Source organism: Filicampus tigris, chromosome 17 (genome assembly GCF_054856515.1).
Source record: "Filicampus tigris isolate MCC_2025a chromosome 17, RoL_Ftig_1.0, whole genome shotgun sequence".
NCBI lineage: Eukaryota > Metazoa > Chordata > Actinopteri > Syngnathiformes > Syngnathidae > Filicampus > Filicampus tigris.
Window position 1 is genome coordinate 15,296,615 of NC_141233.1, and position 13,611 is coordinate 15,310,225.

At 45.9% G+C, this 13,611-nt stretch overlaps 1 protein-coding gene across 4 annotated transcripts; it reads left to right on the top strand.

The window, feature by feature from the left end:
- The first annotated feature begins 5,947 nt into the window (after positions 1-5,947).
- Positions 5,948-13,479, top strand: LOC147133598 (multidrug and toxin extrusion protein 1-like). Of its 4 annotated transcripts, XM_086012340.1 has the most exons (16): positions 5,948-7,688; positions 8,465-8,566; positions 8,627-8,695; positions 8,824-8,972; positions 9,570-9,612; positions 9,689-9,733; positions 9,834-9,931; positions 10,462-10,559; positions 10,620-10,801; positions 11,073-11,181; positions 11,259-11,334; positions 11,412-11,481; positions 11,547-11,679; positions 11,782-11,876; positions 12,172-12,235; positions 12,343-13,479. In XM_086012340.1, exons 1-16 carry the CDS (start codon positions 7,176-7,178, stop codon positions 12,531-12,533), a joined length of 2,037 nt encoding a protein of 678 aa, XP_085868466.1. In that variant the 5' UTR covers positions 5,948-7,175; the 3' UTR covers positions 12,534-13,479. The 4 variants fall into 4 exon arrangements, with proteins under 4 accessions (XP_085868466.1, XP_085868467.1, XP_085868470.1 ...); XM_086012341.1 differs by having other exon boundaries at positions 11,021-11,181; positions 12,172-12,489; XM_086012344.1 differs by lacking the exons at positions 8,627-8,695; positions 8,824-8,972; positions 9,570-9,612.
- The last annotated feature ends 132 nt before the right edge of the window (positions 13,480-13,611 follow it).

Sequence of the window (13,611 nt, forward strand, 5' to 3'; positions counted from 1 at the left end):
CATTTCCAATTGCATTCCATTTACCTGGTGATGACTCACTTTTGTTCTGTGGCCGCGTGTGTCTTTTGTCGCCGTAATCGACGACAAAACTGTAAAGCAGGCGGCGTACACAATAAAAGCGGCGCATGTCGTAAACACATCGCAAACGCGCCACGTCCTGCGCAAACACCGATGACCTTTTTCCCAATGCAGACGCGCGTCACGGCGGGCGAGAACATTGTGACTATCACAGCTGGCTTGTCCTCAACGTGTGCGTGCGTGCGTGCGTGCGTGCGTGCGTGGGCACGCGCGTGTGTCTTTGTGTCTGCTTCATATTCCAGTCACAAGCCGGTGTGTGGCGTGCATGTCCAAAGCTACTGCTTTGGAAGTGGTTTTAATTTGTTTTTATGTGCCTTCCGGGACCTCTCTTAACAGTTAAATGGTTACAAGGGTGCCTTTGAGGTTTACAAAAAGATGCGCATTAGGTTTGTTGACGGGTATATTGTCTTTAGTGTCTTCGACCAACCTACACTGAGGAAAATTCAACATCGGATGAAGTTTTACAGAAACAAAAAAAACGAATATTTTAGCTTGGACCCTTGTTAGCTTGTTAATAATTCTTTAGTACAACCCGAACATTTTAACTTCATGTTAACTACGACTACTTTCTTCGAGGTGAAGCAAACCACATATTTCAAGTGGACTTAACTTGCTGGTCCACAAGCTCGCTAACCCACTAGCTCGCTATTTCGCTAGTCCACTAGCTCGCTAGCCCACAAGCTTGCTGCTAGTAAACAATAAATAAAAATGTCATGTATTTGAAGCATTTTTATTATTACATATACATTTAAAGTGAAAGTCAACGAAAACATTTTCTTTCAAGAATATGTTCTATGCAAGCCCACTAGTTGAAACAGGGTATTCGGATAAATATTGCGTTTGTAGAATAAGTGTTAATCCACTCGTTTTAGCCATCTCTGGGGTCGGCCATTTTGTCTTCCGTCGACTGAAAATGACATCACAACTGCTTACAACGACCAATCACGGCTGAACTGTTTTCTGAACCTGAGCCGTGATTGGTCGTTGTGAGCAGTTATGATGTCATTTTCAGGCGACAGAAGACAAAATGGCCGCCCCCAGAGATGGCTAAAAAGGAGTGGATTAACACTTATTCCACAAACGCAATATTTATCAGAATGCCCTGTTTCAACTAGTGGGCCTTCTGGGAACATATTCTTGAAAAAATTATGCTTGGGTTGACTTCCACTTTCATTGGTGACATCGAGGATGAGCATTTAGTACATTTTAATAAATGCAGTTCACAGTTCATATTTTCGAATTTCAGCTGCGACGTCCCTGTGTGGAATTTGCACGTTCTCCTCTTGCTTGTGTTGATTTTCTCTGGATAGTCTGATTTCCTCCTGCATTCCAAAAACATGCATGTTAGGTTCATCGAAGACTCCAAACTGTCTTTGGGTGCAGTGAACTGAATGAATTAAAAAATGATGACATTTCCACTGAAAGTATTATTTGCATCAAGCAACAAAGCCAACATGTTTTTTTGTTGTTTTTTTTTCAAATTCAGGCCACTTGAAATAATTGGTGTGTGTCAAATTTAACACAAATTAGTTTACATGAACTTAACATTTTAGGTTGCACAAGGAGTCAAAGCTAAAGATATTATTAGCCTTGAGGGATTGCTTTTGATTTTTTTTAAGTTCATCAAATATTTATTTGTTTTTTTCCAGTGCAACAGGACAAAACAACCGGTTACATAAACATTGCTGACAATTTTGCATCATTGACGAACCTCCCATTTTTTCGTGCATTGCGGGCACATGGAGGAATTTCCGGAAGCGAACCTTCAACCTTTTCCGTAACCGGTCACTCCATCAAATCGTGTTTTTTTTTATCACCACTGGTACCCATCTTCAAGTGCAGCAGTGGGCGTGACCCTCTCCACCGGGTGTGGGGGGTGGGGATGGGGGGCACACATTTATGAGTCATCCGCTCAAAGTACGCCCCTTCCCGCTCGTGCCGAGAAGTTACTTCTTTTTTTTTTTTTTTTATTTTTTTTGTTGTTGCGCTGACTCCTCTTTCCACTCCTACTGCGCTTGTAGATAAGATGGCCAGCATGAGTCATATCACGATGCCAGGTGGCGAATCGTGCTCGCCGCCTTTTTTGCCACTTGCTGAGCTTTGGAGAGGTAAAGACGGTAAAAACAAAGCTACATGGGAATGTGCGGATGGATGCAGGGATGATGGAAAGGGGGGGGGGGGGGGGAGGGGGGTGTCGTGCGGGATGAGGGAAGATGGAGGGAGGGGTGGCGCTGATGCTGGCGGCCTGATGACTCATGGCGGTGCTGCGCTTTGTGCGTCACCGGCGCTGGCTGGAGGAGGAGATAGCGGGGAGAAGGTCTACGCATTTAATTACACACACTGTACACACACGCACACGAGCGCGCGCGCGTGCGCGCGCACTAAATCATATCCCCTATCACACTCTTTACATGCGAGTGATTTAAGCCTCCAGGTGTTTTTTCTGCGTCGTCGTCTCGGTCGTCAAGTGTTTGGAAAAGATCCTGCGAGGTGTGCGTGGAAACAAATTAAAAGCGCTTTCAAACCGGTAGCCTTGGAGATGTGCCGCGCTGGCGCTTGTGACCGGAATATGAAGCAGACACACGCGCGCGACGAAGACGATCCAGCTGTGATAGTCACGTTTCGTAAGCATCAAAGACGGGCAAAGACAGGCGACGCTAACGTGCATCTTTTCGGGAAAGGTCAAGACAGTTTTGACTTTGATTCATCGAATGCACATTATCAAAACAAGCTCTTGTTTTCATTGACCCTGACATTAGGTCTAAGTTTGTTTTTTTTTAACGTAAACCTCAAAGACCGTTTGGCCTCTAACAAACCTAACGTACGCATTTTCGTAAACATCAAACTCAATTCGCTCATTGGACAAAACATGCGTCTTTTCGGAAACATCAAGACAATTTTGCCTTCGATTAATCGAAGGTGTTTTTGTAAATGCAAAAATGGTCGAGTCTCCTGTGAACCGTACATCGACTTTTCCATCAGACCATTTAGTCTCTAAATGAATCTTAACATGGAATTTCGTTTTAGTCATCAACGATCCTAATCTGCATTCTTCGTGAACATCGAAGACTATTAAATCCTTTTACGAAACGCGCATCTTTTCGTAAACCTCCAGACAGTTTTGTCTTTGAATAATTGGATGCGAAAAAACATTTTTTGTAAAGCTCAAAGACTCTTTCGTCTCTAATGAACCTTAAGTGCAATTTCATAAACATCTTTGATTTGGTCGTCAGTGAACTTAAAAGTACATTCGATTCTAAATGGTCTTTGATGATTCCGAAAAAATGTGACTTACGTTCAAGCTTGACTTTTTGGCAAAGTCCCAAATTTGCCTTTGATGTTTACAAAACATGCGCCGTTTGGTTTGCCAAAGGTGCTAACGTGTCTCTGATGTTTATGTGCATTATTGTTTACAAAATAGTGTAACATTAACAACAATTGTCTTTGATGTTTTTGAAAACATGCCGTTCATACAAGTTTGTCAAAGGCTGATTATGAAAACAACTCAATATTATCATATTTAGAAAAACACTTTGCAAAAACTCTCATTTCTCTTAGATGGTAAAGAAAATATATACTTCACATTACGCCTTGATACTGTTTTAGATGTTCACCTGTGTAGGTTAATCCATGATTAAACTGTCTTTGATTTGATCTATACAAAACACATAATTTTGGTTCGCACAATAATGTCTGTAGAGTGAGTCATTGATTTTTTTTTTTTCCCTCCTAAAAACACATATGGTAAGCCATAGAGAAGTCAATTTCGTGCTTTACTTGACTGGCGCTGGCCGATTAGTCGCGCTGAAGCCGAGACGGCCGCTACGCTACACTTGCGTTGCGTCCCCCGCGAGCCGCCTGATGAAACATTCCGTTTTGGCTGAAATAGCTCATACGGCAATAATAGCAATCGCGGCGCAAGCCTCGGCGGACGGACGGACGGGCGGACGGACGGCGTCGCGCGCTGTCCGTCGCGCGCTGGCGGGTTCAAAGCCTTCATTAGCTCGCCGCTAATACCCGTTATCTGTTATCTTGTTACGCCACGCGCGCACATTCATCACCAGCGCATCCTGCGCTCTCCAGATAAAGCCCGCTGACTTTCGAGATCGTTTGAAAAAAAAACAAAAAAAACCCCATTCTGTTTCCAAAGCTGCTTTATGAGCCGGATGGATACAGCAGAAAACTGAAACGGCTGTCCACTGTAGTGCCTGATGCACTTTTGACTACGGTTGTGACGAAGGCAAGGCAGCTGTTTGAGCTGCGTCATGTGTGGATTACATCGTTGCCGGCGGGGATTGGAAAGTTCAGCCACTTATCTCGCAAAGGCAGCCAATGACAGGCACAAAAAACGGAAGAAAGGAAATATGTCGGTGATATTAAAATAACTCCTTGTTTTCAAGAGGTTTGGAGTGTTATCAATGCGGCGGGTGAATGAATCACTCACGCCGACCTCGTAGATAATCACCGACAACCGCGTATGAATGAAAATGGCGGTGTTGAAGGTTTATCAATTAACGTTGTTGTTAGCATTACATTTGCATTTATCGTCGGGAGTGAATACGCCTTTACTCTCTTGGTTTGTTTTGACAGTTACCAATCGATTGTCTGAATGCGTCGTAGCAAGTCCTTCAGGATTGAAGATGACTAGACTTGTGCTAAGAGGGGAATTGTGTTTAAATCGACTGGTGTTAGCTTTGTCGTTAGCATTATCATTCCTCGCCTGGAATGAAAACGCATTCGCCTTCTGTATTTGTTCTGACAGTTGACAACAGATTTGAAAGTGTGTTTTCAATGCATTACAATGAAATGCATTGAATGGATCCATAAGCTACCATTCATGTTAGCATTTTTTTTAGCGTTAGCATTCTTAGACTAGAAAGAATGCCTACTTTTTCTTGTTGATTTGTATTTACATTTTGAAAGCGTGTTTTTAAATATGCTAAAATGAAATGCATCAAATGGACGCTAGAATTATCATTCATAATGGTATTGTGGTTCTGAGTCTGAAATTGAAACACCTTTGCCTTCTTGATTTGTTTTGACCGTCGGCAACAGTTTCAAAGCACGTTTTCTATATGCTAAAATGAAGTTAAGTGTTGCTAGCCGGGACTGGAAACGCCTTCATCTTCTCAATTTGTTTTGACAATCTGCAGCAGTTTGAAAGCGCACTGTCGACACCTACAGGTCAAGTACAACACCTATAAAATGGTTCAGCGTATATGTGGCCAAAAGATAGAACAAAAGCCCCTCCCGCCCTGAAGGGTATGGTGTGAAAGTGAGCTAAACGGGCTGCCCGCCCTCTTTGCAAGGTCAAGCAGCTGCCACAGTCAATGAGCCTCTTCAGTCAACAAAGCTCGGAATTAACGCCGAGCAACGCGCCCCCACCCGGCGGAGGGTGCCACGCGGAGGACGGCGTGTCACGAGGCGACGGGCAGGGGGGAGGTGGAGAGTCGGGGGGCCCGTGACGCCATCGCCTCGTCAGGTGGATGAGTCACAGGCTGACAAATGGAAGCCGACGGCGTCTTTTTCGGCAGAAGAAGCGAAATTAGGACACTTTTCCCGTGATGCGCCCATCAGACAAGGACTTAATTAAGGCGCAATCACATCGAAGAAAATGACGCCAGCGCTGCCTCGATGGGCCGCGGTTGTGATCGCTATCGCTAATGTTGCTCAAACACGGCCTGTGACTCACCAGCCTGGATTACTTTTCATCCTCGTAGTCACTCCTTTATTTTTTGTTACAAAATACGGACATCACCGCAACCCATCTAGACCCCAAAACCCCCGCCCCCCCCCGCCATTGCAGTGCTACTGCTCTTTGTCCCCCACCTGCACTCATAAACGTGCTAATGACACAAAATGACTCGCCCCCAATGGAGGCAGCTCAAGTGTTTGCAGGTGACAGCAAGCTCTCCAACCCTTCATCCTCCTCCTCATCATCCTCACCCCCACCTCCCTTTGTGTCTACACCCCCGACCGACTCCGCACCCGTCTTGGCAGTTATCCTCTCCCGTATCGCCATTATCAGCTGGAGCAGACGCCGGAACGCCGACCGACCATTATTCCCAAAAGCGCCTCAAAGCTTTTCAACATGCGATTCCGCACCCCCGCCCAATCCGCCACCGCTTCCTTCCTCCATCTTGGCTCGCCGTTCAGTCTCCGCCTCTTGTGATGCCATGGCCGCCATTATCTCTGCCACACAACAGTGACATCCTCCCACCGCCCGCCACCCCCCCCAAACGGCACCATCATCCTAATCATGCCGCTGACCCCCTTATCACCCATCACCAAATCTGCTCCGACTCAAAGCAATTACCTCTCATTTGCCCACTGATGCCCACCCGCCAATCAACCCCCTCCCAAAACCCCGCCCAACAAACCCCAGAGCAACCCGCCACCACCCAGTGGGGAAGGGCGGCGCCACGTCATGACAACGCGCATGTACACTGGAAAGAGGAGGGGGCGGGGACGGCGGACCCTGGTGGGCTTTGCCGCATCACCGACGATGGGTGACGCCGCCCACGCGAGGCGCCTTAGTCGACATCACTGCCTGTCATGAGGCGGAGAGCGCCACCTAGAGGGAGAGCGCACAGGTCGGCACAGCATCCTAAACGTGCGATGCGAAGAGGTTGAGCGGACAAAATCAATCTAAAAGATTGAGAAAAATCATAGATAGATAGATACATAGATAGATAGATAGTTAAGTAGCTAGCTAGCTAAATGGGTAGCTAGTTAGCTAAATGGGTAGCTAGTTAGCTAGGTAGGTATTTAGCTATCTCGGGAGCTCTCTATTGAGCTCAACAAGATCCGAAATGTATCTTGCATTAAAACAGTAGAACCCGGCACACACATGCAATTCACTGGACAGCAAAAACAATACACAAACGTTAACATTCAACAAAGACCATCTACTCTCCCCTTAAGACCTCGTTGATTTTGTGTGATTTTAAGGAAATTCCTTGTTTAGTTTTAGGCTTGACTGACGCACAAAGGACTGTTTAAGCCTGACCCCGTTGTAGGGTGGCACACTACAAGCGCACAGGACACGTATTCATTGTTTAGAGCATGGCTAGCGTCGGAGATGATATTCTTGTGTTATGCTAGGTGGCTTCAAACAGTACGTCCAGAGTTTGGCCCACAATCTTCAAGCAGATTTTTCCAGATTTTGCAGTGACTGTGAGGCATCTGAAGTGGATGGACTGGTTGGCTGGCTGGATGGGGCCAGCAAGTCCAAACCAGCAACTTCCTGTCACGTGCACTTGCACATGTTACCGAGTCTGTCTTCTTTTTGTAGTGAATCAGTCACCTTCTTCCCTCACAGTCCCAAAAAAAAAAACAAAAAAAGAATGTTCTTCATATTTGTCAGCAGTTGTCATCTTTCCACTGCCGGGCACATTCTTCCTGGGTTATTGATTAGCATCCAGGTAATTGGTTATGGATTGGAGGCCAGCGTGCCGTCCAATTGTCCTGGCGGGTCACGTTCATTCCAGCTTTCAGCGTCTCGTCGACAGGTCTCAGCGGGCCGCTGCGCCATGACTCGCTTCACGCTGCGGCTGCCCGACGAGTACAAGAGGGAAGCGCTGCTCTTGTTGAAGCTGGCTGGCCCGGTGGTGAGTCCGGTCAAGCAGCATGTGGCACCTTTTTTTTTTCCCCCGGATGCTGGAACAGAATCTGCGATCACGAGGGGGCTCTCCGTGTCGCACTCGAGCATCGACCAGCCGCCGCGCTAGTCGAAAGAACTTACGCACTGCTTAAAGAGGCGAAAAAGAATTGAAACAATTGGGTTTGGATGTTCTGTTGGTGCAAGAACATTGTTGACTTGAGGAGAATTGAGGTTGACGGTCGAATTGATTTTGAGTGATTATGTGACACACTGTTTTTAAGGGACCGGTTTGTTGGTGCAAGAACCCTATTGACTTTGAAGAAGCTCCAAATGGATGTTCGAATGAATGGCTTTCCAGTGCAAGAATCCTATTGTCTTTCCATAATCCATAATGGCAGACATTCAAATTAAACAGGGGTTCTTGTCTACCGGGTCGACGTTCCTAAAACCAGGGCTGGGTTAGCCACACCAGAGCGAGAAACATATTGATTTTGAATGCCATTTGATGTCAAAGTAGTGCGTGTTTAATATGAAACTTTTAGTTAAGTTGCTCAGGTCAAGAAAAGTACCGAAGTAGTACTGTTGAAGACAGCTAGCTAGCTAGCTAGCCAAATAGATATACAAATGGATGGAGCTACCTTTAAATCTGTTTCCTCTCCTCTTTCCAGCCAGTCTAACTAGCTTCAAGTACTTTCGAACTGCTAATCCTCATGTTAGCATTAGCATTTGTGTTAAAATACTGCGTTTGAAAACAAAAATGATTTTTTTTTTTGTTTTTTTCAGTTCATTTCTCAGCTGATGAGCGTCCTGATCGGCTTCGTCAGCCTGGTGTTCTGCGGCCACCTGGGAAAAACCGAGTTGGCCGGCGTGTCGTTAGCGATAGCGGTAAGACGTCTTTTTTTACCATATCGCACGCGATGATCTCACGCCGCCATTTTGCCTCAGGTGATAAACGTTTCGGGTATTTCCATCGGCAGCGGCCTGGCATCAGCATGCGATACGCTCATATCTCAGGTATTCTTTTTATTTATACAGAGCTATCTTGACTGAAGAGCGTCCCAACATACCACTGTGCGAGTAAATTGCGTTACGGGCTTATTTGAGTGTGCGCCTCCGGTGTTTTTTCGCCCTGTCGCCGGCAGACGTACGGCAGCGGCAACCTGAAGTTGGTGGGCGTGATCTTGCAGAGGGGCGTCCTCATCTTGCTGCTGGCCTGCTTGCCCTGCTGGGCCGTCCTGCTCAACACGCAGCCCCTCCTGCTGGCCGTCGGCCAGAGCGCCCACGTCGCCAGGTGATTTTTGCGCACATGCTTGAATGAATTACATTTCATTTTATCACACTCTTTTTTTTTTGAATGCTAAAAGGCATGTTGGTAATGTTAACGTCAAATTTGATTTTTTTTCCCATTTTTATTGATGCTATAAATATTTTACCGCACCTATTTTCTTTTCTTTTTTAAAAATAAATTGTTTAATCAAATATTTTAGTTTGAATAAAATGCGATTTTTTAAAACAAAACACTAATTACTTTTGCCTATTTTGTTGCTTTTTTCATTACTTTAAATGAATTGGATTTACTAAATTATTGTACAAATGTTTTTTTCTTCTAAAAGTCACATCGTAATTTTAAATAAACCATTTAAAAAAAGTTTTGTTTTCATTTTGAATTATATCAATGCTGAGACAAGTATTCCTAATGTTATTAAAATGTAAATGTTACAATGATACAATTGGCGTTATTTTTTTGTCAAAGACAAGGTGATGGAAAAAAAATAAGGTAAATATTAGCTGATACAAAGCATATAAATAGAGGCTTTTTTCATTCATCATCTCTCAACATTTGCATTCATGCTTGACGTCTGTCTGCGTGTTGACTATTCTTCTTGAGGCTCTCTCAGCTCTACGTCAACATCTTCATGCCGGCTTTACCCGTGAGTGCTTCCTAAAAAGATTTTTTTTTTTTTTTTGCAAACGAACGTTATCAACGGCACGGACGTGTCTTCGCAGGCTGCCTTCATGTACCAGCTGCAGGGGAGGTATCTTCAGAATCAGGTGCGAGTCATCGTTTCATCGCGACGTCTACTGCTGGGTGTTTTGTCTTTTAGTGCGCCGGCCAATCAATCAATAAATAAATGAAGACTATCTGTTTTAGGGCATCATGTGGCCTCAGGTGATAGCCGCAGCCGCCAGCAACGTTTTCAATGTAATCATCAACTACATCTTCCTGGCGGTGCTGGATCTCGGGGTGGCGTGAGTACATGCGCGCGTGCTTCAAAGGCTCGTGAGTTGTTGTAGTCAATGAATACATGAGTAGTAAATGAATACATGGATAGTTTTGATCCGGAGCATGGTGGAGAAGTTTGATGACTCACCATGGAACACTTGAACATTTTTGGAAAATTCATCCCCCTGAGTCAGTTTAACCTAAAAACATGACATTTGGTAGGCATTATGGCTATTTTTGTGGAGGGCAATGTATAGTGATTCACCCCAAAAAGTTTTTCTTTTCTAATTCAGCCCCCAACCCATTTTTATTGAGCAAATTTTAGATCTGGCAGGCATGTCTTTTATGAGTAGAGCCACCAAAAAAGTCTCAGGAAGCCATGCCTGAAAAGACACCGAAAGGCGGCCATTTTGGGTCAAAGCAGCCTTTTGGGGGGTGAAGTATGATGAGTCGACATGAAGTGCAAACATTTGGTCAAAATTCATCGCTTGGAACGCGACTGAACGAGACAAAATGTCTTCTTTTTTTTTTCTTACTGACGTCTCTCAAACAAAAGTGGATCAGCGGCCGCTAACGCCATCTCGCAGTATTCCTTGATGGTGTTTTTGTTCGTGGTCATGAACGCCAAGGGTCTCCACAAAGCCACGTGGGACGGTAAGTCAGAGCTACGCTCGGGCCTCTCTTACGTACGTTCAGCCTTTGACTGAATTTCAGGTTGGTCGCTCGACAGCTTGCGCGAGTGGGGTCCCTTCCTGCGTCTGGCGCTGCCCAGCATGCTGATGACGTGTCTGGAGTGGTGGCTCTACGAGATCGCCGGCTTCCTGTCCGGTTTGATCGGCGAAGTGGAGCTGGGGGCCGAGTCCATCCTTTACCAGCTGGCCGTCTTGGTCTTCATGGTATGCGATGTGTCGCGACGTCATAGCGTGACTACGAGGTAGCGGGGATTTTCGCGATAGAAAAGGAGATTCCGCTAAAAATCTGTGATGGACTACAGTGGGGTCACGATAAGCGTTTCAGGAGTGTCTGCCCGGCGAGATTTTTTTCCTGTCCTCAGCTGCGATCCGTCATGGAATATTTCTCGAAACGGCTTCTGTTCTTTACAAACCATGCGGTAGAAGGCGCAAAGCCAAGAAAATGGGATTTTATTGGAAAATATCCGTCCGGCAGCTCCCCATGGGCTTTGCTGTGGCGGCCAGCGTTCGCGTGGGAAACGCTCTGGGGGCCGGGAACACCGAGCTGGCCAAGCTGTGCGGGAAGGTGTCCGTCACATGTGCATGTAGGTGCCCGCACACCTTACGTAACGACAACAAAAATGTTCAACACCTTGTCCTTTGCGTTCCCCGTCCAATCCAGTGGTGGTCTCGTGCTTCACCGGGACTTTCCTGGCCGTGTCGCGCGACTTCATCGGCTACATTTTCACCACGGACAAGTAAGCTCCGAGAGTTGAATGCATCCTCACTGTGGTCCGTGCTCTGTGGCGCCCGTAATCTCCTCTTTGCACCGCAGGGAGATCGTGGCAAGGGTGGCAAATATTTTAAAGATGTACAGCGCCAGCCACGTGGCCGATTCCTTTGCGGTAAGAACGACAACGACTGGGAGTTTTTTTTGGGGGTTTTTTCCCTCAACACTTGCGCTCCATAGGCTGTGACGGGAGGAATCGTGCGGGGCGCCGGCAAGCAAGCGGTGGGCGCGGTGTGCAGCTTGTTGGGCTACTACGTGGTGGGCTTCCCCATCGGAGTGTCGCTCATGTTCCCCGTCAACTTGGGAATCTTTGGTGAGAGGTTTGTTTTGAATTTTGTGGGTGAAATGATATTTGATATTCTATCTTTATGTCTTTTTCAATCACACCGATGTGGAATGTTGTCATTTACCGCAGGACTGTGGGGGGGATTCCTGATTTGTGTTGTCCTGCAGTCCCTCTTTTACAGCGTCTATTTGTGCAAGCTCAACTGGAAAAAAGCCACAGCGGAGGTGAGTGCACATGCCAATATTCAATGTACAAATCAGGAGGGCCTTGCTCTCGAAATAAGTGATTGAATTCTTGGTTGAGCAGGTCAGCTGTCATCGACTACATACCTGATGTTCTGACATAAGATATATAGTCTTTGGTTCAGATGTTTTGGATCAGAATCATGAGGGTTCTTGCTTTCAAATATGTGATTGTCAACATTCAAAAGCCAAAAGGTGTTTTTCAACATAATAAGTGGTCGATATCCTTCAAAAGCAGTAGCGTTCTCTAACGTTGTGTCTTTCTTTTGGTACGCAGGCGCTGGCACGTGCTGGCGTCCGTGTTAGGGAACAAGACAAGATTTTTGTCATCGACAACAAAGGTGGATCAGACTAAAACAGAGAAGGGATTTTTCATGTTGCGTTGGAAGCATTTGACGCTGAGTGAAATCTGCCTAGCAACAACATGTGAAAACTCTCTCCCGCCCAGCATGTGAGCAGCAGATGAGTACCCCCGCATCCAATCCTCCAAGTCCGGAACAATCCGAGCCGGACGGAACCGACCCCTTGTCGGTCCGGCAACTGGCACTACGCCGCGGCCTGGCGGCACTCGTCATGGTCGCTCTCCTCGGCGTCGGAGTGTTCGTCAGCAAGCTGCTGGTCACGCTGCAGTCGGACTGATTGTGAGCCACAATGGCCGCCGTGCAAGGAGAGTGGCTCTGGGAGATGTTTTGAACCGGACGCGCTGGTCATGGGCTGCCCCCTGTTGATTTAACAGAGTATGACACATTCACTTCAAACGCCTTTTATTGGCTTGACATTTTTGTGCCTCACGTTTATAAGGACTGGCCGAGCGGAAATTTTGATTTAAATGCGCCATACTTTGCTATTTCCACCAGCCGTATCTGAAGGAACAGAATTTTCACCGTGCATACTCAGATGTGGCAGATAAGTGATGCTGAATTGTGAATTTTCGTCATACAATGTTGGACTAAAGTTTGCAATTTGTTACAGTTGTCTTTTCACCCAAATTCTATGTTGAAAATGCTTGGAAGAACCTAGCTAGCTAAAAGAAACTCCACTTCATGAAACAAAGAAAAACATTTTTGCTGTGTAGAACTGCAGCTTAGTGGTCTCAACACTGTAGCGCACGATGGCATTGAAAGCATTCCGAATCAACCTGGGATCACTTCTCCTTCCGTCTCTCATCAAAACGGGCGACGTCAGCCCGCGCACCTCGCCGAGATAGCTCGAAATTTCCTCCCCGGAGGCCGCAATCAGTGTCACGCTGTGCCGCCATTAACAAAAGCTAGGCTGTGTGTATGTCTGCGTATTGTTGTACACAACTTGTGGTAGCAATTCTAGTTGACAGTGTGATAGACATGAGCCCAAAATAGGATGCTACAAACTTAATGGCTAACTTCCGACGACTTTTGGGGCATAACCTCTTGATACTATTTTGAGGGTCTGCTCATGGTAGACATATCTACCAAATTTCATGTTGCTAAGTGAAACTAGCTTTGGGGGCTGAATTTTCAGAAACGCAATGGTGAGTCATCAACTTTCATGCCCTTAAGGGCGCTTTGGTACAAACTTAAGACCCTTTTGTGGGTCTACTCATGATAATGTCTACGAAATTTCATGTTGTAAGTGAAACTGACTTTTGGGGATGAATTTCCACAAAATTGCAGGTGGCACTATATACAAATAAATGTAACCAAGCAAACAGGACATGACCAGAGTTCTTTTGATAGTTTAT